Source organism: Monomorium pharaonis, chromosome 8 (assembly GCF_013373865.1).
Source record: "Monomorium pharaonis isolate MP-MQ-018 chromosome 8, ASM1337386v2, whole genome shotgun sequence".
NCBI lineage: Eukaryota > Metazoa > Arthropoda > Insecta > Hymenoptera > Formicidae > Monomorium > Monomorium pharaonis.
Genome location: NC_050474.1, coordinates 12,417,413 through 12,441,234, shown reverse-complemented (window position 1 = coordinate 12,441,234; position 23,822 = coordinate 12,417,413). Strand labels below are relative to the sequence as shown.

The following is a 23,822-nucleotide window of genomic DNA, read 5'->3' as shown; positions in this document are numbered from 1 at the left end:
AGCCTAGTTAAAACTCGATCGATTTAGTCGTTACTGAGATTTGATAACCTCGGGTGCTCGCAAATCACGTACTCGCATATAAAACACAGTCGGTCTTGCTCGCGTTTACTTGGCACAAGACACCGTGTTTTTTGATATTACTGTTCAATGTACCTGTTGATGCGGTCTTGATTACATCTATCTTTTCAATTTAGTTTTTTGTATCTAATGAATTTAAATGTTCAAGTCAAACTATTAATACTTTTTTTATTACTTACAACTGAAGATGATAGAGTAAAGTCGAAACGTATCGTGTTTCATTTAATAACACTTAATTAGTAAACTGTCTTTAATTTACTTTACGTTTAATGACGTCCGTTTTTTTTTGAGCACCTAACTTCTTAATCATTTTTAATAATTCTTCTTTAGGTCGAGGTTGTCCTGCAGCTGTATTACGCATGTGGGACTCGTTAACATCTGCCCCGCGTGAGCTCTGTGGCGTCAAAGATCCCGAAGCTAAATGGAGTTTTCTTTCGGAGGATAATAACATGCGACTCAGGTTTGTCACGCTTTCCATATAGCACAATGTAGAAAAATTGGTAATTATTTAGATTAAGGGACACCGCGCCGATGACCTTGACTTTGACATATGTTGTCAAAGTCATAAACCTAAGTAACTTTTCTTTATAACTTAATCGGCGGTCATTGTTCATTAAAGAGTTATTAACAAAAAAAATTTGAAAAATATTCATATAAACTAGAATAATATACATGCACATGTATACACATACACAGGGAGGTGCAACAAGAAATTCGTGGGCGGGGGAGGGGCTCCGCCTGCGCCCCCTCCCAGTAATTTTTCCTAACTCTAACCCACCAATTTTACGTCACTATTTGGTTGATGTGAAAACATTGAAAACGAACAGCGTGGAAAGTCGCAAACCCATGTGGTACTGTACAAGCGTGGACGTCGTTTACTTTAAAGCACTGACATCATATATTGTATTTATAAAACGTAAAATAAATGACGTCCACGCATGTACAGTTCCACATAGGTTTGCGACTTTTCACACTATTCGTTTTTAATGTTGTCGCATTAACCAAATAGCGACATAAAATTGGTGGGTTAGGGTTAGAAAAAATAATTTGCATATCTTTCAGTGAAAAATTAAATTTATGTTTTATGAAATAAAGCAGTAGATTTATTAAGTGCTATACATAGTTATTCATTTATTTGTGAATACAATTCAGCCATAATTGCAAAAAACGCATCGATACGTTCGAGAAACAAATATTTATGTTTGAAGAAATATTCAGCGAAATAACAAACATAATGATATTTTCGTCGACCATATCGTGGAATATTGTCATGTACTTCGCGCCAAATACGTTCAATATTTTGTGTATGTGTACTTGTTTCGGGATTTACAAAATTATATTTATGGTTCACAGTAGCATGCTGATAACCTTCATCTTCGAGACAATTATAAGATTTCCAGCAGTCTGACATTATTGTTGTGCCTGATTTAATCCATTGCTTTATAATATCTAATAGTGTATTTGCTGATCGATTTTCAAGAGGTACAATAAATGTACGGTGAGCATCTCTCTCAATGCCACCAAAAATCCACTGACCAGTAACTAAGCGTTCTTTATGATACTTTTGCTTCCCAATTTTGCATTCATCAATTTTGACAATGATATTTGGAGGCCAATTGGTTCACTTATACGATCAATCCATAACACACACAACTAAACATGATAAAAAAGATTACGCTTTATTTTTAATACGATTATTCGTAAATAATCAACAGAAAAAAAAACAATATATACTTCTCGACAAAAATTAGTCCAATCCACAGCCGTTGTTGAGGATATTACAAGTTCTTGTTCAAGGAAATGTTGTCGAGGAGGACAAATCATAAGAAAGTGACTTATGAAACGATAAGCTTTTGGTACTGACAGTCGACTATGAGCGAACCACGTTCCAGACAAAGCACCACATTTTGTGCCTCTTCTTATTTCGAATTTGTTTATAATAAGTGGCATGGCAGTGATATTGCAATGTAGCAAAATTTCGCGTAAGTTTTACTTTTGATCCACATATTGCACAATTTATTTCGTCTGCAAAAATATTTTTTGCAATCAAAAATTCAATGAGAGCAGTATCATCGTTACAAATAGCCAAAAACTCGTATAGACGCATGATGTACTGTCAATGACATTGCTACTAAATGTTCGGAAATTTTATTTACTTCTCTACCGACAATAGAGAAGTAAATAAAATACCTATAGAAGTGTATACATGATGACATTGTCATCAAATTGACACACACACACACACACACACACACACACACACACACACACACACACACACACACACTTTTACTACAATATTTATAAACGTTTATACTGTTCCACATGGGTTTGCGACTTTCCACGCTGTTCGTTTCCAATGTTTTCACATTAACCAAATAGTGACGTAAAATTGGTAGGTTAGAGTTAGGCAAAATTACGGGGAAGGGGTGCAGGGGGAGGGGCGGAGGCTCTCCCCCGCCCACGCGTTTCTTTTTGCACCTCCCCGTGTGTGTGTGTGTGTGTGTGTGTGTGTGTGTGTGTGTGTGTGTGTGTGTGTGTGTGTGTGTGTGTGCGTGTGCGCGCGTGTGTGTGTTCTATTTTATATAAATATTTTAAAACTTTTTTTGTTAATAACACTGTTTAACGAACAATAACCGCCGATTAAGTTATAAGGAAAAGTTACTCAGGGTCATGTGCTTGACAACATATGTCAAGGTCAAAGTCATCGGCGCGGTGTCTTTTAATCTAAATAATTACCGAAAAATTATAGAAAAAATGCAACATATAGAAAAATTGCAGAAGCATTGGAGAAACATTTCATTAATTACAAAATTGCAACTTTGCGAAAAACGTTAGGCAATATGGCTAATGTTGCAGCATCGTTGCAATATACCTGCTTTCATTATAGAAATATTGCAATACAATATTGCAGGAATATTACAATAATATTGTTCCGCCCCTTGGATCAGTCAGCTGTCCTGGCCGATCGATATATTGATTTCCGTGACGGAGCGTTGTCAGCTGTCAAGAATTTGACAACGCGGATAAACAAAGAGTTGAATCTCGGTCTCGCGTACGAGCGGACGTGTATTCTCTCTTTCTGAATTAAACCACTTATTTTATAAGAGAGAGTGTGTTTCATTCATTTCCGCGAGCGCGCGCGTAACAATATGTATTTAATAATTTTCTTTGTTATATGTGCATTGAATGTGGTCCCTTTTGTATTACTTTTTTGTGGATAAAGTTGTCTATTTTAACACTTTAACATAATTGGACAGTTCTTGTCATTTATAATTGGCGTGAATCGTGGCAAAAAAAATTCTAGCACGATTTCTTCAGGACGTTTGATTATTTCAGCATTTATATGCGCGTCACTTTGCGACACGCAGATAGTAACTCTTGTAGAATTGACCGACGTTTTGTGAATCCAACCTTGGCTAATTTGTCAATTTGCAAGAACCCAGAACACTTAAAATACCACAGATCAATGCACGAGTAACAAAAAATATGCAACATGTGTGTAACAGTCTTTTGCACTCGTGTACAAAAGACCTACTTTACACCTTTGTTACATAATGTATTATTAACGTCATAAATTAAATTGTTTTTATCTTGAATATAATATGGAGAATATACATATACAGGATATTCCCAATTTAAATGGCAAAACTTCAGGAGTGTGTAGGAGACCGAAAAACTAAGACAAAAAGTTCTTTAGAGATTTGCTCATTTTTGCTTCATTTTGGAGAAAATTGCTAAAAAAGAAACAAAACAAGTTTTTGTATTTCTACCTATTTAACGAAAAAATCCATGGGTGTCATATTGGGTGCCCAGTTCATTATAGAAGAGCTGTTCGAACTTGGGTAAACATAAAGTATCCACAACAATGGATTAAATGTGAAGGAATAGTACCGTGGCCACCCTGATCACCAGATATGACACCCATGGACTTCGTCGTTTAGGAAACTTTGAAGCAAAAAGTTTATTCAGTGCCGATTAATTCAAGAGAACAATTGAGGGACCGACTCATAGATGCAGTGCACGAAATATCACCAGAATAATGTCTAGCTGCAATGCGGTCAGTGCTAGATGCAATGCTTGCATTGCTGCAAGAGGGCAGCAATTTAAACAACATTTACATTAAATAGATGATAAAACATGAATAAAATGTAAATAAATAGGTAAAAATACGAAAACTGGTTTTGCTTCTGTTTTTGCGATTTCTCCAAAATGGAGCGAAAACAAACAAATCTCTAAAGGAGTTTTTGTCTTAGTTTTTCGGTCTCCTACACACTCCCGAAGTTTTTCCATTTAAATTGGGGACACCCTGTATGCAAACACAAAAAATAAAAAAGAATATAATAATGTTGCATTTAAATTTTGCTATTTTGTGTTGCCTTTGTTGATTATATCTTACAATTTTGTAAGAAATTATTGAAAACTTGTGTAGACATATGACGTGTTCTCTGTCAAAAAGGTCGCCTACCCTTCAATTTTTGAGTTACAACATAAAGGAGTTTAAAATGACCTTGCAGTTTTCTTATGAAAAAATACTTTTTGATTATAACCTTTTTAAAAATAATTTTGGACCTTCCTAATCAAAAGTCTCAGGGCGCAACAACTACAAGTAAACACCTTGAGGTTGTAATAGCTGATCAAAGTATGGAAAATTATACATGTGAACTGCTCTAAATCAATATTGTTTTTGAACTTGACACACACACACACACACACACACACACACACACACACACACACACACACACACACACACACACCACGTGCGCGCGCGCGCACATACACACATACGTAGAAAGACTAAACAACTTCTTGCCTTTAAAATATCGTATTCTTGACTTAATTCTGAGATGATTTTTCTTTTCTCAAAATTTTGTTTGAAACTTAGTTTTTAAACTATTGAAAAAAATAGTTGTTGTATTATACGGATGCAAAAAGTAGCAAGTACGGCGCAACTCATTCAGTGCCGCCAGATTTAAGGATTCAGTACCGAGCCGCGGCTGTGGAGAGGCATCTACAAGAAAAGACTGATAGTCAACACAGCCAAGATTTAAATAAAGACTCTCTATTTATAAGAGTCATGTTATATAATATCCAATTTTAATTATCCTCTTAATCTGATCCATTCTCACTAATATTTAAATCACACTAACTTTACTACGTATTAATATAAATATTATATTTTAGCCGTACATATAAAACAAATTAACGTTTCATAACTAAATGCTAGGGTCCTTTTATGCAAAAAATCAAAATAATATACAGGGTGTCCCATTTTAACTTGTACAGCAAAATATCTCAAAAACTAAGTTCCGTATACAAAAATATTTCAGACAAAAGTTGTATGGTTTGAGGGGGGACATAAAATGGTACCATTGGTTTGACCTTGAAGAGTTTGTTGAAGGTCACGTGAAGGTCACTTTCAATTTCTTAAATGGAACGTACCTTTTCTTATTACATATTCTTGTAGCTTATCTTGAAAGCTTTCCAAAACACTATAGGTAAATGTACTTCTACCAAGTACTTTTCGAGTTATGAGGCCCCAAAGTTGTACTTTGCAGTACATTGGCACAAAGTGCACAATATCTTGTATGTTGTATTGTTATGGAGTCAAGTTGATCCTTACGTATCATTCAGGTTGATTCGACTGACGAAAGCAAGATCGAGGTCTAGCCAAAGCAAGATCGAGGTTGATACCTTTGTGGTCTGCAAGGCTTCCAACGAAGGGTTCACGAGTTAGACTTGATGTTCGTAACTTAAGTCTTTCGTGACTTAGGTAAAAGTTGTACACCGCCCATGTGGAACCGTACAATCCATAGTGTGTCCAAGTGAATGCTACTCGTTACGTGAACGTAGTAGAATTCCATTCTTTTTGGGGTACTTGATTAATGTGAGTCTCTTTGCCTTTCACAATCTGCCAATTTGATATTGTCAAATTACCAATGCATTTCAAAAAATATTTTAAAAATAGCAAATAATATTCGCTTTATTGAATTAGTTATTTTGAGATTCCCGTGAAAAGATAATGCGAGCAAGGGCCACGTGGGGAAAACATAATTTCTTATCGTTTTGCAAATTCTCATTCGATAACTACCTTGTCAACTACCTTGTATTTGAATGGGAAGTTGTGTACCATGGCAGGCTATACACCAAATGAAATAGTTGATATTTTGTTAGTTCTTGGCGAAAGCCACAGAAATTAGAGAAATGCTTCACGTCTTTATGCTCAACGTTATCCCGATCGTCGTCATCCAGGACCGCAACAAATTATAAATATTGAAAGAAAATCTCGTGTAATAGTAAATCGTCGCCAAAGACAGCGAAACCGAAACATTAATAATAATGACCGAAGGCTCCTCGCTGTTTTGGATATGGTTCATCTGAATCTTCACATTAGTACTCGGCACATCGAACGTCAATTAGGGATTCCTCGATAAACCGCTCATCGTTTGTTACAATCTGTTGATTATTATCCCTACTATATTAAACTTGTTCAGGAACTGAGTGAGAATGATCGACTGTTGAGAGTCAATTTTTGTAGGTGGGCCCTGAATATATTAAATGAAAATCCAGATTTCTTTTCGTTCATTTGTTTCTGTGATGAAGCTACATTTCACAGTACTGGCAGTCTGAATAGGCATAATAGTCATTACTGGTCGCCCGTTAACCCTCAGTGGATGAGAGAGCGAATGAATCAGCACCGATAGAGTCTTCACGTATGGGTAGGAATATTAAATGGCTATATTATTGGACCACATTTCTTTGAGCGAACGATCAATGGTGAAATGTATTTGGATTTCCTCCGAAACGACTTACCTGGTTACTTGGACAAAATTCCCTTAGATGTTTGACAAAGAATGTGGTTCCAACATGATGGTGCTCCTGCTCATCACTATTAACGTGTTAGCAGATTTCTTCGACGGCGGTTTGAGGATCATCTGATCATTCGCCACGTATTGTAGCCTTCAAGATTTCCTGATTTGAACCCTCTTAATTTTTATTTTTGGGGATATACAAAAGATTTTGTGTATCAAATAGCTCCAACAACAAGAGCTGACATGATAGATAGAATAAGGAGAACTTGTTGTACGGTTACGCAGGAAACAATTGTAGAAATCACACAAAATTTCAGGCAAAGATTAACTTTGTGTTTGAAGGAGGGCACTTTAAACATTTATAGTCCAGGGCAGCTATTATGTAACTTTTATGATTCCATTCGGAATCTTACGTTTCCGATCGTCAAGTTTCCGAACATAATTTCGTTCGCGTCTTTTAGCTATTATGAATCTTGTCAAAATCGGAACGGAATCGGGTTTCCGTACATTTTGACAGATGTGAAATAAGAATTAGTGAAACAAGCGGAACGCGCGAAACGAACAGTTTCAACCAATCACGGTGCAAGACAAACGTGTCATTTATAAGTGTCACACACTGCAGAAACATGACAGAAAATGTAAGTAAAATATTTAATTAATAATTATCTATAGAAAACGTACATATTAAATGTTTATCTTACTAATAAATCTAATTAATAATTTCTAAAATAATAAGTGCACAAAAGACTTGATAATTAAGTTAATTCGTTAACCTTTTATTTAATATCGTTATTTTTTATAAAAGAAACAGCGATATTAAATAAAGATTATTGTCTTTTGCTCCCTAATAGCAAAAATGTAAAAATAAATCTAAATAAAATGTGTTTTCCTCAAAACAACAATATATTATGTTATATGTATATATATCATATATATATATATATATTCATATATTGTTATATTTAAAGATATTATTTATTTATAAATAGAAACGCAAAAAAATATCATTGGAGCAGCGACTTGTAATGTTGCAATTTATGGAGGAACATCCGGATCTTGCACAAAATCGAGTGCAAGGTACAGATGCAAAAAAGAAAAGTAATATGCTGTGGGAGCAACTTACTAGTAATCTCAACAGTTGCGGAAGTGGGACTACAAAGACTGTTGATAAATGGATTAAAGTAAGGACTATAATTATAATTATTACTTTATTCATTATAATAATGTTCTATGATTTACAGTCATGGCGAGATTGGCGCGTTGATGTAAAAGCAAAGGCAGCAAGATTAAAAAGTTACCAGAAAGGTACAGGAGGAGGAGGCGCAAACGGAAATCCTCTGCTAGAAATAGAAGAGCGATTAATATCCTTAATAGGAATAGAGGCAGCGATTGGTCATGAAAATATTATAGATCCAGCAGAGGTTAATATATTTAAATTTATTATTTAGTAATAAATTAAATTAAATTAAATTAATTCCTTTATTACTTTTGCTTCCTCATAGAAAGTTTTATTTTTATAAAAATTTGCACACTTTTTATCTTCTCTTTCTATCCATTTTATTTATTTATCCTCTTCATTCCTTTTTTTCTTATATACAGCCAGAAGATTGGACAGAGCATGTGTTACCAGTTATTAATGCTACAGAATCCCCCTTAAGAAATCCTCACTCTAACAATTCCACCGCGTCTAGACACAATGCATACAACACACTCACACATACAACACACACAACACACAATACACAACACGCATCTTCTACTCAAATACACACACGCAAAACATGCAACACACAACGTACACGGAACACACTTTCATCTTCTCCTCCGTCAACCTCTCTCCCATCAACATCTTCAGTTACTCCTCAAATGCACACACATAACACACAGCAAACAACACACACACAACGTACACACAACACACTTTTATCTTCTCCTCCGTCAACTTGTCTGCCATCAACATTTTCAGTTACTCCTCAAATGCACACACATAACACACAGCAAACAACACACACACAACGTACACACAACACACTTTCATCTTCTTCTCCGTCAACTTGTCTGCCATCAACATCTTCATTTACTTCTCGCATATTGTTCACATCTCCACCTGTTCATCCTACTTCCCCAAATCTATCAAATACCACTCCACTCCATTCTAAATCTCCTTCACCTGAATTAACACTTATTCATAACAAAAATAATGAAGCAACCTTGCGTTCTTCTCCTACACTACATCTTCCTTCTGGTTCCGAAAAAAAGAAATATAAAACTAAACGATTAAAAAAACAAAGTCTTACAGAAGTCCGTGGTAAGAATTTAACAATGTATATTAATATATTGCTCTTTTTTGATATATTTATTAATTTTTATATTTTTTAATAATCTGCATTTAGAAGTATATCTCTTTTATATATAGTATCTGCTCTTTTTTATAGATATTGATATAGAAATCTTATGTAAGATGCAAGCACAGACAGCTGCATTAATAACGTTAAAAGAAGCGGTTGTGAGCATTGCAAAATCTATGAAACAAATTTCAAATACAAAATTGGTATGTGTATAAATTTTAATTATTTAATATTAGAATTAATTAATTTAATCAATTAATTAATTATAATAAATTCTCCGGATGTTTTCTTACTTGTGCGTATCAATGCTCAAATAAATATCTTTAGTGTAACCGTGATGTTAAACATTAACATTATTATTCAAATATAATATGAAAGAATACATAACAGAAAATTAATAAATAGTAACAATAAACTATTTACGTAATTATTATAGTAAATAAAGTATTTACTATAATCTGCCAGCGAGACGATCACGTATGCGTTGTCCTTGATTGAACAAAGCTCTGCCCTCTGCTAATGGCTCTACTTCTTTAATTTCGTTATATTCTAAAGCCATAATAGCTTCTGCAGGCTCCGGAGGATCAGGCAATCTAGCCTGTATGCACATATTATGTAATACTGCACAAGCGTTAATAATTTGCGCTGCTTTTTCAGGCGCATATTCTAAGGTTCTATATCTTAAAAGACATCTAAATCTTTTTTTTTTAAACACCTATACAACGTTCTACAGCATTTCGCGTACTGCTATGACGTTGGTTAAAGTGCTCCTCTTGTGTGCCAGGATGAGCTTCAGCAAATGGTGTTATTAACCATGGTTCTAACGGATATCCAGAATCTCCTTGAGAATTGAAATAAAAATGATTAAATAATATAAAAAATTTAAATAGCAAAATTTAGTATAAAATAATTTTACCAAATATCCAACACTGATTACCAGCTTTATATTGTGCTTGTAGAAAATGTTTTATATAACAGTATCTCCATACAAATGAATCATGAGTGGAGCCGGGATATCTTGCAACTATATTTAATATCTTTAGATCCGTGTCACATATCTATTAGAAGACAATTAATATATATTTTCATATAGTTTTTAATATATTTTTATATCATCAAAAATTGATTGTATTAAAAATTAGAGATGTATTTACAATTTGTACATGTTGTGCATGATAACCTTTTCTATTAACATATAATCCTTCATGCACAAAAGGAGTTCTTATTGCCACATTAGTTCCATCTACAAATCCCAATAATCCCGGAATCATAGTATTATTATAATTTCTATAAAAAAGACAAAACTAGTTTATTAAACAATTCTATCTTTTTTATTTTTGCAGATGCAAAGCAGTGCCGAAAAAGACAAAAACAACGAGTAAAATATTATGTACATTATGTTGTGTTTTGTTGTAGTATTATATTAATTATTATTATTGTTATTATTAATGTGTTGTGTTATTATATTAATATGTTAATTTAATTAAGTTTAATTTTATGTGTTATATAAATATATTGTGTTAAATATGTTATAATAATATGTTGAATAATAATTATTATTATTTTACTTCTGCACAATTTCTTGAATTTCTTGCTGAGTTGTAGGAAAATGTATCCATCGTCTTAACATATGTTGATTTATTGCAAATGTAATTTCATTAATGATAACGCTTACAGTAGACTGTGCTATACTTAACCTATTGTCGACGCCAACAGATTTTTTGTAACTGCCCTGGCCATAAAAATTCAGAGCACACAATACCTAATATTATTGATAACAGACTGTTATATTGCCGCGTAAATAATTTATTTTCTTTTTAATAATTTTTGATCGTTTAACATAATTTGGAGATTTATATCTATTATATTGCCACTTAAATAAAATTTGTGTTTTTTATCTAATTTTTTGACTTTTTACTTTAATATAATTTGGGATTGCGACAGCTCTTTCCCGTGGAGGAAGATATGGCTCTAATTCTCCTACAAGAGTTTCTGCCAAACGTTTTGGCAGTCTATATATTCCCATAAAGTCTTTTCCGGGAATAATAAATGGATTATACATATCTCTAATTGTTCTTCTCGTAAGACGATTATGTCGAATTGCTGCAAGACGTTGTCTTTCTCTCTCATGGCGTATTACAGCTAACTATAATAAATTCAAAGAAAGGAAAGTATAAATAGCAAAATAAATACAGCAATATAATATTCTATATACTTACCAGAATTAAACAAAATAATTAATTTTAATTTATGTTTAATTTATAAAATTTATATAATTTATAATAGAGTTGCAACGAATATTCGGAAACTATTCGGCAACGTTTTTACTACGTTATTTACTTTTAATAAAAACTATTTAACGTTAACAACGTTAAATAGTTTTTATTAAAACTATTCGGTATCTAGCCGAGTAGTAGCCGAATATTCGGTGCTATGGTCGATAATAAAAAAAACGTTGCCGAATAGACAGAAAACCAAATAGTTACTTAATATTCGTTGCAACTCTACAAAGGTTGCCAAATAGGCTAAATAGTTGCCAAATATTCGTTGCAATTTTGATTTATAATTTATATAACAAAAATATCCAAAATACTTACCATAGTAAAAAAAATGTACAAGTCTTGTGACAAATTAGAGACACTTTAACTTTTAAGATTTTTAACAAAAATGAGTAACCAATTTTAGTTAATTTTAGTTAATTACAGTTAATTAATTAATATAATTAATTGCTTAATTAATTAATTGTCACTTGCTTTGGCTGTCAAATATAATATTTGAGGGTTACCGTAATCTCATTCCGAGCGGAATTATCTTTCCGCTTGCTCGCGAGCTGTAGAAATCATTTAGATCGATTCGGAATCTTTCCGAATGTTCATAATAAGACAACTGACAAAAAAACGGATTCATTCCGATCGTTCCGGAATTTATATGAAGTCCATAATAAGAAAATGACGAAAAACGGAATTATTCCGAGCGGAAACGTTTCCGAATAGATACATAATAGCTGCCCAGATCTTGCTTTTGCTAGCCGGATTAACCTCGATCTTGCTTTGTCTAGACCTCGACAAAACTTGCTTTTGTCAGTCAAATCAACCTGAATGATACGTAAGGATCAACTTGATCCCATAACAATACAACATACAAGATATTTTGTGCCAATGTACTGCAAAGTACTACTTTGGGGCCTCATAACTCGAAAAGTACTTGGTAGAAATACACTTAATTATAGTGTTTTGGAAAGCTCTCGAGATAAGCTACAAGAATATGTAATGAGAAAAGGTATGTTCCATTTAAGAAATTGAAAGTGACTTTCACGTGACCTTCAACAACTCTTCAAGGTCAAACCAATGGTATCATCTTATGCCCCTTTGAAACCATGCAACTTGTGTCTGAAATATTTTTATATACGGGGCTTAGTTTTTGAAATATTTTGCTGTCCACGTTAAAATGGGATTATACCCACCCTATATATAATAAGAAATTCTTTACATTATTTTTTATTCATAATTAAAAGATATATACATAGATTAAAAAAAATAAAGAAACATAAACATTACAAGTATTACTTCTGAATCGAATGGAGATTGATGGAAGTTTGGAAGAAATCTGAGAGTGAAACTGAGAGCGAGACTAAGGATGAAAGTGAATCAAGTGATGGTGACTATGTTCCGTATAATATTTCAAAAAAGCCAAAAAAATAACACAAGAGAAGGTGAAAACTAAAAAGTAAGTATTTAAATACTTTGTTCCCGAAACAATTTATTCTAATTGATACAATTCTTTTCATACATTTACAAAGACCACATTCAAAATTTTTATTTATATTTTTGATTCTCTAACTTATTTTTTTGTAAATCAAGGCATACATGAAATAAAAGATTACAAAATAACTACAAGTTGATTTCTCAAATATGCAGCGATACGTCATCCTCCCATATTTTACTTTTTATTCTCTTTGTAACAATTTAATATAGTGTTGTGAGCGAGGCACTCACAACCGATAGTAAAATTAAATATTATAGTATAATATTGGATAATATAATAATATTAAATTTGAATTAAGAAAGATGTTAGAATAGCTCGCCGAGGTAGGCTCCTTATCGCGAGGTGTCAAGTAACATGCCTCGTGCGCTGCCGGCCGACTATCGAACCGGTCAACGCACCGGGCATCGCATGGAATTTAGCGAAGTTCAGCTTAGCAACGATCATGCCACCGGAAATGCATATTTGCGTTTTGGCAATTGTTGCTAAGTAGTAGTACTAGACGGGTTCTAACTCAAACAATAGAATGAGGGGGGGAGGGGGGAGGGAGATACCTGTCAGATAAATTTCAAATTTCTTTTGTTCTTATTATTCTTTATAACAATTGACCCTGTCATAAATTTCTTTTGTTTATTGTTTCTGTGTAACAAATGACCCTATCATAAAATTTCTTTGTTTATTGTTCTTTATAACAAATTACCCTGTTATAAATTCCAATTTTTTTTTTGTTTATTGTTTCTGTGTAACAACTGACCCTGTCATAAATTCCAAAATTCTTTTGTTTCCCTATAACAAATTACCCTGTCATAAATTTTCTTTTGTTTATTGTTCCCCTATAACAAATTACCCTGTCATAAATTTTCTTTTGTTTATTGTTCCCCTATAACAAATAACTGTCATGAATTTCAAAATTCTTTTGTTTATTGTTTTTCTAACAAATGAGAAACTTGTCTCAACATGTTTTCGAAAGTCCTTTGTGCTCACCACCACCATCGCCACCGCTCAGGTAAAGAGACTTTATTATTATTTTATATGTATAATGCAATTTTTATCTGATTATTTATAATTTGAGTTAGATTACATATATTTATATGTATTCTAATTTAAATTATAAATAATTAAATAATAAAAATTACATTACGTATATTCCACCCAATTACAGTTTGCTTTCTCTCCCGCTACACTAATCGTATAAGCAGCGCTCTTATCTTGGCTGCTAGCGAGCGCCGATATCAGGCTGCTAGATTTTATAAACATAAAAATATTTAAATAAATAAATAAATAAAATAAAATACAATAAGTAACATGCGGATACTGTAGTCTACGTTTAATATTATACCTGAAAAATTCTTTTCAAAAGTCACGTGACTTGTCAATAGCCACGTGACTTTACAAATAAGTATATATAGGTAAAACTTTTAGAGCATCCCTTAGACGTTTTCAAGTCTGTTTGCAAGATAGTTTGTCTCTAAGTCTGTGTGTTTGTGCAATCAGTTTTCAAGTGTGATGCAGTGTATGAATAAGTAGTTTTTTTCCCCAAATAGAGAACTTTGAGAGAGTGGAACGCGAAGTTTTAGAACAATCAAACAGAATCGCTACATTAGGTGAATTTTTCACATAGTTACAAAGATGTGAGGAGTGCATCGAACAACTCGAGGAACGTAATCGTGTCAAGCGTCCTCGACTTGCTATCGGACTGAGACAATCTATGGTGGCAAAAATCGCTCGACTCGCGGGTAAAAAGGTGCGACTGGAAAGACGTTTTATGCACGTTGGTGGTAACTACGCAAGCACTAGTTGCGATACTAATAACGCAAGACTTGAGTGGCGCGAAATAGATACTACATTCGAGAGCCGTATCTTAACCGGTGCAGTGATTAACGTGTGTCACATTGAGCCTCGTCATTTTCTAAAGACATTGTGCTTGAGCGAGTGCGGGAGACAATAGACAAACATGGTAGTGTAAAAGTGAATACCGCGTTCAATGGCGAATTTATAGCGGGGGATAAACGTGCCAACACACACACACACACACACACACACACACACACACAAGAGTGTAAATACAAAAAATTATGCACTCTGTCAATTATCAGATTTAAATAAATGGTATGAGTTGTACGTTATCGAGCCTACGTTAGCGTTGCTCGAAGAATTTCAAGAACGCGATAGTGGGTGGGCGTTATCACGTATTTTAAATTTAACTAAATAAATATAAATAAATAAATATAATTCTATGCGTGCGGGATGTCATTTTACATTACCACGGCCTATTATGCTGAAAAGAGCGGTAGTGAACGTGCAATCTGAAGACAATGCATGTTTCGCATGGTCAGTGGTCGCCGCTCTACATCCTGGAGAAAGAAATAGTGATAGAGTGTCGTCGTACCTGCATTATTCAACAGTTCTAAATTTTGGTGACATATAGTTTCCAATCGCGCTGAAAGACATTAAAAGATTCGAGCGACTTAATAATAATATATCTATTAACGTATACGGCATTGAAGAGGACAAATTTGTCCCCCTGCAACTTTCAAGTGAGAAGAAGGAGAAGCATGTAAATTTACTGTACATGCAAGACAAGGAAGGCAACGTGGGACACTTCACGTGGATAAAAAATCTCTCCAGGCTCATAAGTTCGCAATTGAGCAAAAATAAATGCAGAAAATACATTTGCGGTAAGTAATATATATAATTTTTTATAAACATATTTATAAATTTTTGTTAAACTAATAGTGAATTAATTTTTTTTTCTTTTGTTATTTACAGATGCCTACATTACTTTAGTTCTGAGAAAAAGTTAGAATCACACGCAGCAGACTGTAATCAGATGAACGACTGCGCAATACTTTTACCGAGTGAAAAAGCCAAGTGGTTGAAATTCCATAACCCCAAACACAAGGAGCGGATACTCTTCATCGTATATGCCGATTTAGAGTGTGTGCTGCAGAAGACGCAATCTAACATGGAGCAAGGATTGTACAAATACCAACACCATCAGGTATTCAGCATTGGATATTACGTGCAATGCTCATTTGACGATACGTTATCCGTGTATAGATTTCGTCGCGATCCTGATTGCGTCACGTGGTTTACGAAACAGCTAGAAGAATTGTCACATAATGTTAAGACGCGAATATCCGCTAATGTTCCCATGATTCCATTGTCAAAAGAACAGTGGGAGGCGTACCGTAACGCGACGCGTTGTCATATTTGTAATAGTTCGTTCACGTCGGATGATACGCGGGTGCGCGATCATTGTCATTTAACCGGTAAATATCGTGGTCTTGCACATTCAAATTGCAACTTGAATTATAAAAATTCATATTACATTCCAATAGTTTTCCACAATTTATCAGGCTACGATTCACATTTCATAATAAAGGAAATAGCAACCGCGTTTGAAGGTGGAATTAGTTTACTACCAATCACAAAAGAAAAGTACATTGCTTTTACCAAACCGTTAAAGATACCACCGAAGAAAATTCGCGAAAACATATCCAGTTAAGATTCATAGATTCATTCAGATTCCTTAACACTAGTCTTGATAAATTAGCGTCATATCTCAATACCGATAAATTAAAAATTGTACGTTCAGAATTTTCGAATTTATCTAGCGAAGAATTTAGTTTATTAACGCGGAAGGACGTATTTCCTTATGAATATGTGGATTGCGTGGACAAGTTGCAGGACACGTGTTTACCGCCGCGCGAATCATTTTACAGTAGCCTAACCGGTGATACGGTGTCCAAGAGCGATTACGCACACGCTGAGAATGTTTGGAAGCGATTCTCCATTCAAACACTAGGTGAATTCAGTGACTTATATTTAAAAACAGATGTTTTGTTATTAGCTGACATTTTTGAAAATTTTCGCGACACATGTATTAAAAGTTATGGTCTCGATCCTGCATATTATTACACACTCCCTGGATACACGTAGGACGCTATGCTAAAATATACTAAAATTACATTTGAACTACTCACAGACATTGACATGATATTGTTCATTGAGCGCGGTATACGTGGAGGTTTAAGTCAATGTTCAGGTAGATATGCGCGAGCGAATAATAAGTACATGCAGTCGTACGACTCATCTAAACCGTCGTTGTACCTGATGTACTTTGACGTCAATAATTTATACGGATGGGCAATGTGCCAACCTTTGCCTTACGCTAAATTTTAATGGGTTGAAGATATCTTAAATTTTAACGTAAACGCAATCGCTCCGGATTCATCCACTGGTTACATTCTCGAGGTTGATCTCGAGTATTCTCAAAATCTTCACGACGCGCACGCCGATCTACCGACGCGCGACAAGCCGCCCGGTACGCGAGAAGAGAAATTGCTTGCAACTGTTTGCGATAAGAAGCGTTACATCATTCATTATCGCAACTTGCAACAGTGCATGCGTCATGGTCTCCGCGTAACACAAATACACCGCGTGTTAAAATTCGTACAATCTCCATGGCTCCGCAAGTATATAGAATTAAACACACAATTCCGAACCCTTGCAAAAAATGATTTTGAAAAAAATTTATATAAACTTATGAACAATGCGGTATTCGGGAAAACTATGGAGAATGTGCGCAATCACGTTGATGTAAAATTGTTAACGAAATGGGACGGACGGTACGGCGCGGAGGCAATGATCGCAAAACCTAATTTTCACAGTAGAAGCGTATTTTCAGAGAACCTAATCGCTATCGAACTGCGTACTCTCGAGGTGAAATTCAACAAGCCGATCTACGTAGGAATGTGTATACTCGACATTTCCAAAATCTGTTTGTATGAATTTCACCACGAGTACATGCTACCACTGTATCGCGACAAATGCAAAGTAATGTATACTGATACCGACAGTCTCGTATACCATGTCGAGTGCGAGAATATTTATGAAAATATTGTTGTGGCCCTTCTTAGATAAAGGGTCACAGGTAATAGGGATCGCCTGTCGATACTCCTCGGGTCAGGTCTTGGAGAGATTGTAGCCAGTTGTAATATAACAATATATATATTTTCTGTCTTGGTTACACTTGATAACACGTATACAATAACCCGTAACAAGTATGAGAGAGTCAGCGACATACGTTCGTCGCTGTATACGGTGTAGCAAAGCCCCGCTCGTTGTCTGTACCTCGGTGTTTATATACACCGTTTTTGGGCGTATGACCGGGAAAGGTACTTCCGCGGTCACTGGCCTTTGGACAGGGTACTTGCTTAGCCAGCAATTGCTGGCTACGCGGATTCCACCCTAAAATCAGATGATTTTGGGTGTTAAGTCTTAGGCAATCGGATGCATTTCCCGGTGCGACGCCCGGTATGTAGGCCGGGCGATGTCCGCGCGCGAGGTGTCATGCGACACCTTCTATCGCTTGCAACATGCCATATGTGAGTGTGATGCACTCACAACATCCCTCCCCCTTATTAGGAAGACAACGAGGAGGCTGAGTTATCAGTTAAGTAATAGTGTTCCGCCATGATCGCTCTTATAATTATACGGCGGATAGTCCCTTTATTACAATTTCGCGATGAGCGCCGTTAATTTTAAAATACAGGTGTGTCAGTACATTTATGGCCTTAGTTAGCGGGGTCTCTTGCACGGCAGTTTTGGAAAGTCTCATAGCTTACGTTTAGGTTGAGGGCCTCCTGGATGGCGTCCTCGTCCTCCAGGAACACGGCAAGGCACCGTAGGCAGTCCCTTGCTGGTCGGACGTCCATGAGGATGGTGTCGCACAGGAAACACTGGGTGATGGTTTCCCATGTCTCGTCCGTCGCCAGCTGTGTGCGGTACCCGTGGGAGGTTGGTTCTCGTACCTCGCACTGGGCCCCGTGTGGCCGGTAACATCTGCGGCATCATCACCTCCAGGCGAATTCGTTCTCGCCGCAGGCAGATGCTCCTTAGAAACCGCTCGTAGCGAGTAGGGTGGTCAATTAGGCGCACCCTATCGATTGGCTGTTCGGTTTCCGTCGGGATCTTCATCTTGAACTTTCGGTTTTATCACAGAAAACTGGACTGACGCGACTTCGCTTGTGTTGGTTTACGAGTTTTCTTGTCGCGCGGCTCTGTTGTGGTTTTTATAATTTTCCGAAATTTGTATTTGGTGGGGTAGTAAACCCATTATCGGACCATATATGGTCATAGCTAGTCAGCTGTGCACCGTTGGTGCACGTGTCGTGTCTTGCCAGAGTCCGGCAATTCGCTGTAACGTGATCGTGTGTCACGTTTTGCTAACTCGAGAGGTGCTGGTTACTGTCATGCGCCCCTCCCCCGTAGGGAGAAATTTATTACAATTTATTATTTTATTGTTAAAATATATTATTTTAGAATCGTGTATTAGCGTGATTCGCGCATTTTCTTACGTATTACGATAATCCCTATTACTATCACTATTACAACTATTACAATGGTTGTTCCGCTTGTTGCCATTGGAAAAATAAAGTGTGGCGATTGAAAGATCGAGTTTGGTTTTTTTTCAATTTCGTTATCTATTTCATCTATTTTTTGCTTATAGCTTTCTAGTTCTGATGGGTTTTGTATAACCTCTTTTAATTTTATTTTTCTCGTTATGTCTGTGTCGTTTGTTGAGTCAGACTTTTGTATTAGCGAGATGTTGTATTGCGGTAGATATGCTTCTACTCGCGTTTCATATGATGCCTTGAGTGATTTTATTATAGCGTTTTCCGTCGCTATTTTACAGCTATTCTTAAATGTTATTCTACCCGTTCTTTCAATCTTTTCCTTTATTTGTCCGTGGTCTTTACAGTGTATAGTGATTACTTGGCTTCTCGGTGTCGAGTATAGCCACGAGTATGAGTTATCTAATGCTATCCAAGCTGCTGACTATTATTCGATATAGTATTTTTTATCTTACAGTCTCTATTATTTTCTTTGATTTTCGCGTATATTTTGACTTCGCATATGGAGTCTGCATTTATTCTATATACCGGATGGTTCTGCGTACATAAGTATTCGCGATTTATTTTTACGCATTTCTGTAGGTCGCTATTCGCTAGTATTATGTACGTACGCTGTACTGTATCTCTCGCTACGAGAGGATGGTTTACTTCTATAAATGAGAAGGTGTTATTTTGATCTGGGATAGGTAGAGGAATTACATTCTGAATTTCATATTTCGGTATTGATATGAGCGGAAATTTCAGAATGGTGTATATGTGAGAATGGTCGCAATACGCGCCTATTTCCGCGAATCTTTCTATTGTCGACCATTCTTCTTTGCCTATTCTAAATGGGAAATATAATCCTTCAGGCAATTTCAAGCTTGCGTCTTTAAGAGACTCTATTATTTCATTGATGGGTGTTAGGCGAGGATGCAACATTCCCTTTTTGACATTTGCTACGTATTCTAATACGTCTTCTGCGTCTCGCGTTAAGTCAGCTAGTATAGCGTTAATAATTATGAAATGTTCATGTAGATTATTCTGTTTTTCGTCTTCGATAAGTTTTGTCCGTAATTTGTCAGTTGCGTCTGCGAGAGTATTTTCATTTTGTCGTATTGTTCGTTCGTTGTTGTCAATGTGGGCTATTGTCGCTTTCATTATTTTCAGTTGGTTTTTTATTGCATGTTTATTTAGTTCTTGAGCATTATGCAATATTGTTAATTGCTCGTTGATGAGTTTTTCATCTGGTACCGAACAATGATTTCGCCACAGATCCTATTCCATCGACCAATCTTCTCTTTTGTGCGGTTTGTCTTGGGAGTATCCCGTTTGGACACGTAACGATTGGACACCGCTCGATTGGACACGCACGATTGGACACGCACGATTGGACACCGCACGATTGGACACCGCACGATTGGACACCGCATTATTGGACACCGCACGATTGGACACCGCACGATTGGACACCGCATTATTGGACACCGCATTATTGGACACCGCACGATTGGACACCGCATTATTGGACACCGCATTATTGGACACCGCATTATTGGACACCGCATTATTGGACACCGTACAATTGGACCCACACACACATTTACGTGTGTGTATGCAGATTTCTAATACAGTTTGCATGGGTTAGCGACTTGGACGGGGTGGGTGCGGGAGGGGGGGCCGAAGGCCCCCCTTGCACCCCCCCGTGTGTGTGTGTGTGTGTGTGCGTGCGAGCATTTTCTGCACCACATAGGTTTGAAACTTTCCACGCAAAACGAGATGCTCCTAAAAATACGTATATAGATATTTAAAATTCAATTTTTTTTCTGGCAAATCGAAGCTTTTTTCTGCCAGATATTTCTAAGCTTAGATAATCTGTCATATGATATATAAATGTTATTCACTAGAAGACTGCGGTGTCCAATAATGCGATGTCCAATCGTGCTGTGTCCAATCGTGCGGTGTCCAATAATGCGGTGTCCAATAATGCGGTGTCCAATCGTGCGGTGTCCAATAATGCGGTGTCCAATCGTGCGGTGTCCAATAATGCGGTGTCCAATCGTGCGGTGTCCAATCGTGCGGTGTCCAATCGTGTGGTGTCCAATCGTGCGGTGTCCAATCGAGCCGTGTCCAATCGTGCGTGTCCAATCGTGCGTGTCCAATCGAGCGGTGTCCAATCGTTACGTGTCCAAAAGGAGGTCACCCGTTTGTCTTTTGTACGTTGCGTTTATTCGCTCTATTAGGTTATTGGTTCTTTCGAAACCTTTCTTAATAATTTCATGCAAATTTGTGCATGTTTCCTTGCCGATTACGGCTATCATCTGACATAAGTTGTCTGTTTTGTGTATGTATTTTTCTAATTGCGTAAGTCGTTTGGTTAGTGACGTGGCGTCTACTTTGATTATCACCTTCCAGGAAGACTCTACTTGGTGTAGTATTCCTATCTTTTCGAAATATATTCCCGGATGGGTGAATCTTTCTATCTCGTACTGTGGCCTTGTGTCCGGTTCTTCCGCGGCATTTAGTGTTGCTCAGATTATACATCTGTAATTATTTAAAAAAAAAATTTTTTTTTCTATTGTAAAATTTTTTTTTATGTGTACAAGGAATTTCTTATTGGATCGGCTTTCGCTACGCGTATCTTATTTAATTGTATCAGCGTTTTGCTGCTGCTAATTTGTGGCTGCTTAGTAGTGTATATTTTATTCGTTCTCGTCTTTCTTTTTTGCCTTTCCTCTTTCCTTTGGGCGGTCCGAATTTTCAGTCCTTTGTCGGCCTTCCATTAGTTTGTTTGCGTGTCGCGAATTTGAATTTTCACATCGACATGTTTCGCCGCGATTTAGATTCGTGGCAGTGAGGCGAGTGAGTGTAGCGGCTGTGAGAGTAACGGTTACGACGACATCTTTTCCGATTTTTATGATCGGGAGACAGTAATATTGTCCAATGACCTAGAGGAATTAAATTACATTCCTTTAGATGAGGGGAAAGGTACTGAACCTGCCGAACCTTTGCTTATTAACGGATATGAGCATTTTGCCGAATGTGATGATGGTCCCGTTCCTTGGGAAAGCTTTGACGTATTGATGGACGTTTCGGAAGGGGACTGTGAACTATTTATTTCTGCGAGTGTGGAGGACGAATTTGCCTCCGAGGGAACTTGTTTTTATAGTGGCGAGTACGAGGATAATTTTGGTCCTGAACTTGAGTTCGCCGTAGACTTATATCTCCGTGATGGAGTTCCGCCGGGTCTGCATCCTTCCTCTGAAGATCCAGCTAATTAACTGTATTATAAACGTTGTTCCGTAGTCTTTAGTGTTTAGTTTTTTAAGTGTAGTGTTTATTTTTTAATTGGTAGTAATGCACTATAACTGGATTAAGGATTTTCTAATTGGGTCATGTTCCGGCTGGCAGTATCATCATGGTAAGTCTCTATTTTCGTTTTGCTCTCCTTTTCTTTTTCTCTTTTTCTCGCCTGTTAGTTACGCTTCAATAAATGGTTTTAAGGGGTTTACGTGCACGCGCGTAGTTGTCCTGCCTCGTTTAATAGTATAGTTGACTTCTGAGTGTTTTTCGGTCACCGTGTACGGTCCGGTCCATGGCGCGTCGAGTTTCTTAGATCTCCCGCGCCGGAGCGTCTCATCGTATAGTAATACCTTTTCACCGACTTTAAATTTTGTTTCCTTCGCGCGTTTATCGTATTGTGTTTTTGCTTTGGCCTTTCCTTCTTTTATGTTTTCGCGTGCGACACGGTTTGCGGCTCTTAACCTCTCCCTTAATTCTTGCGCATAGTCGTCGTAGTTATAGGTGGGTTTAGGCTGTTTCGTTAGGGCTGTCGGCAGTTCTGCCTGTTGACCGTATATTAGTTCGAACGGTGTATACCCTGTCGCCGTGTGAGGCGTTGTATTGTACGTGTGCATTGCGTACGGGATCCATTCGTCCCAGTCGGTTTGGTCCTGATTTATATAATGTCGCAAATATTCGGCTAGAGTCCAATGCGATCTTTCAAGAGTTCCATTGCTCTCGGGGTGGTAGGCGGTAGTTTGAATTTTATTTATTTTTAATAGTTTGCACGTATTTTTGAATATCTCGCTCGTGAAATTCGTGCCTTGATCCGTTAGTACGTAATCTGGCGTTCCGTATTCCAGTACAATTTTCGTGACAAATTCTTTGCTCACGGTATTTGCTTCCTGGTTCGGGATAGGTATCGCCTTACTAAATTTCGTAAGATGATCCTGAAAAGTGAGTAGGTACCGATTGTCGTTTTTTGTTATTGTAAGTGGTCCTACAATGTCGAGCGCACATTTCTCGAAGGGTCGGCTTGGCGTATCTGTGACGATAAGAGGTGCCTTTATTCTTCGAGAGAGTTTATTCTTTTGGCATAACTCGCATTTTCTTACGTGCCGCTCTACATCGGCCGTTAA

General features: G+C 36.5%; 2 protein-coding genes across 14 annotated transcripts in view; both read left to right on the top strand.

Moving 5' to 3' along the window:
- Positions 1–23,822, top strand: part of LOC105831069 (cubilin) — a 644,426-nt gene that overhangs the window by 408,688 nt on the left and 211,916 nt on the right. For 11 of the 13 annotated variants that reach the window (XR_004964459.1, XR_004964460.1, XR_004964461.1 and 8 more), the window contains one exon: positions 409–538. Coding sequence is in view for 10 of the 13 variants with exons in the window: in XM_036291394.1 (XP_036147287.1) it covers positions 409–538 (130 nt within the window). In the remaining 3 variants the exon portion in view is untranslated. Of the gene's footprint in view, positions 1–408; positions 539–2,992; positions 3,380–12,801; positions 12,940–23,822 lie in introns of those variants that run through there. The other 2 variants (XM_036291404.1, XM_036291401.1) reach the window with 2 other exon arrangements.
- On the top strand, positions 7,786–9,151 carry LOC118647148. Its single transcript, XM_036291407.1, has 2 exons — positions 7,786–8,074; positions 8,135–9,151. Exons 1-2 carry the CDS (start codon positions 7,919–7,921, stop codon positions 8,339–8,341), a joined length of 363 nt encoding a protein of 120 aa, XP_036147300.1. The 5' UTR covers positions 7,786–7,918; the 3' UTR covers positions 8,342–9,151.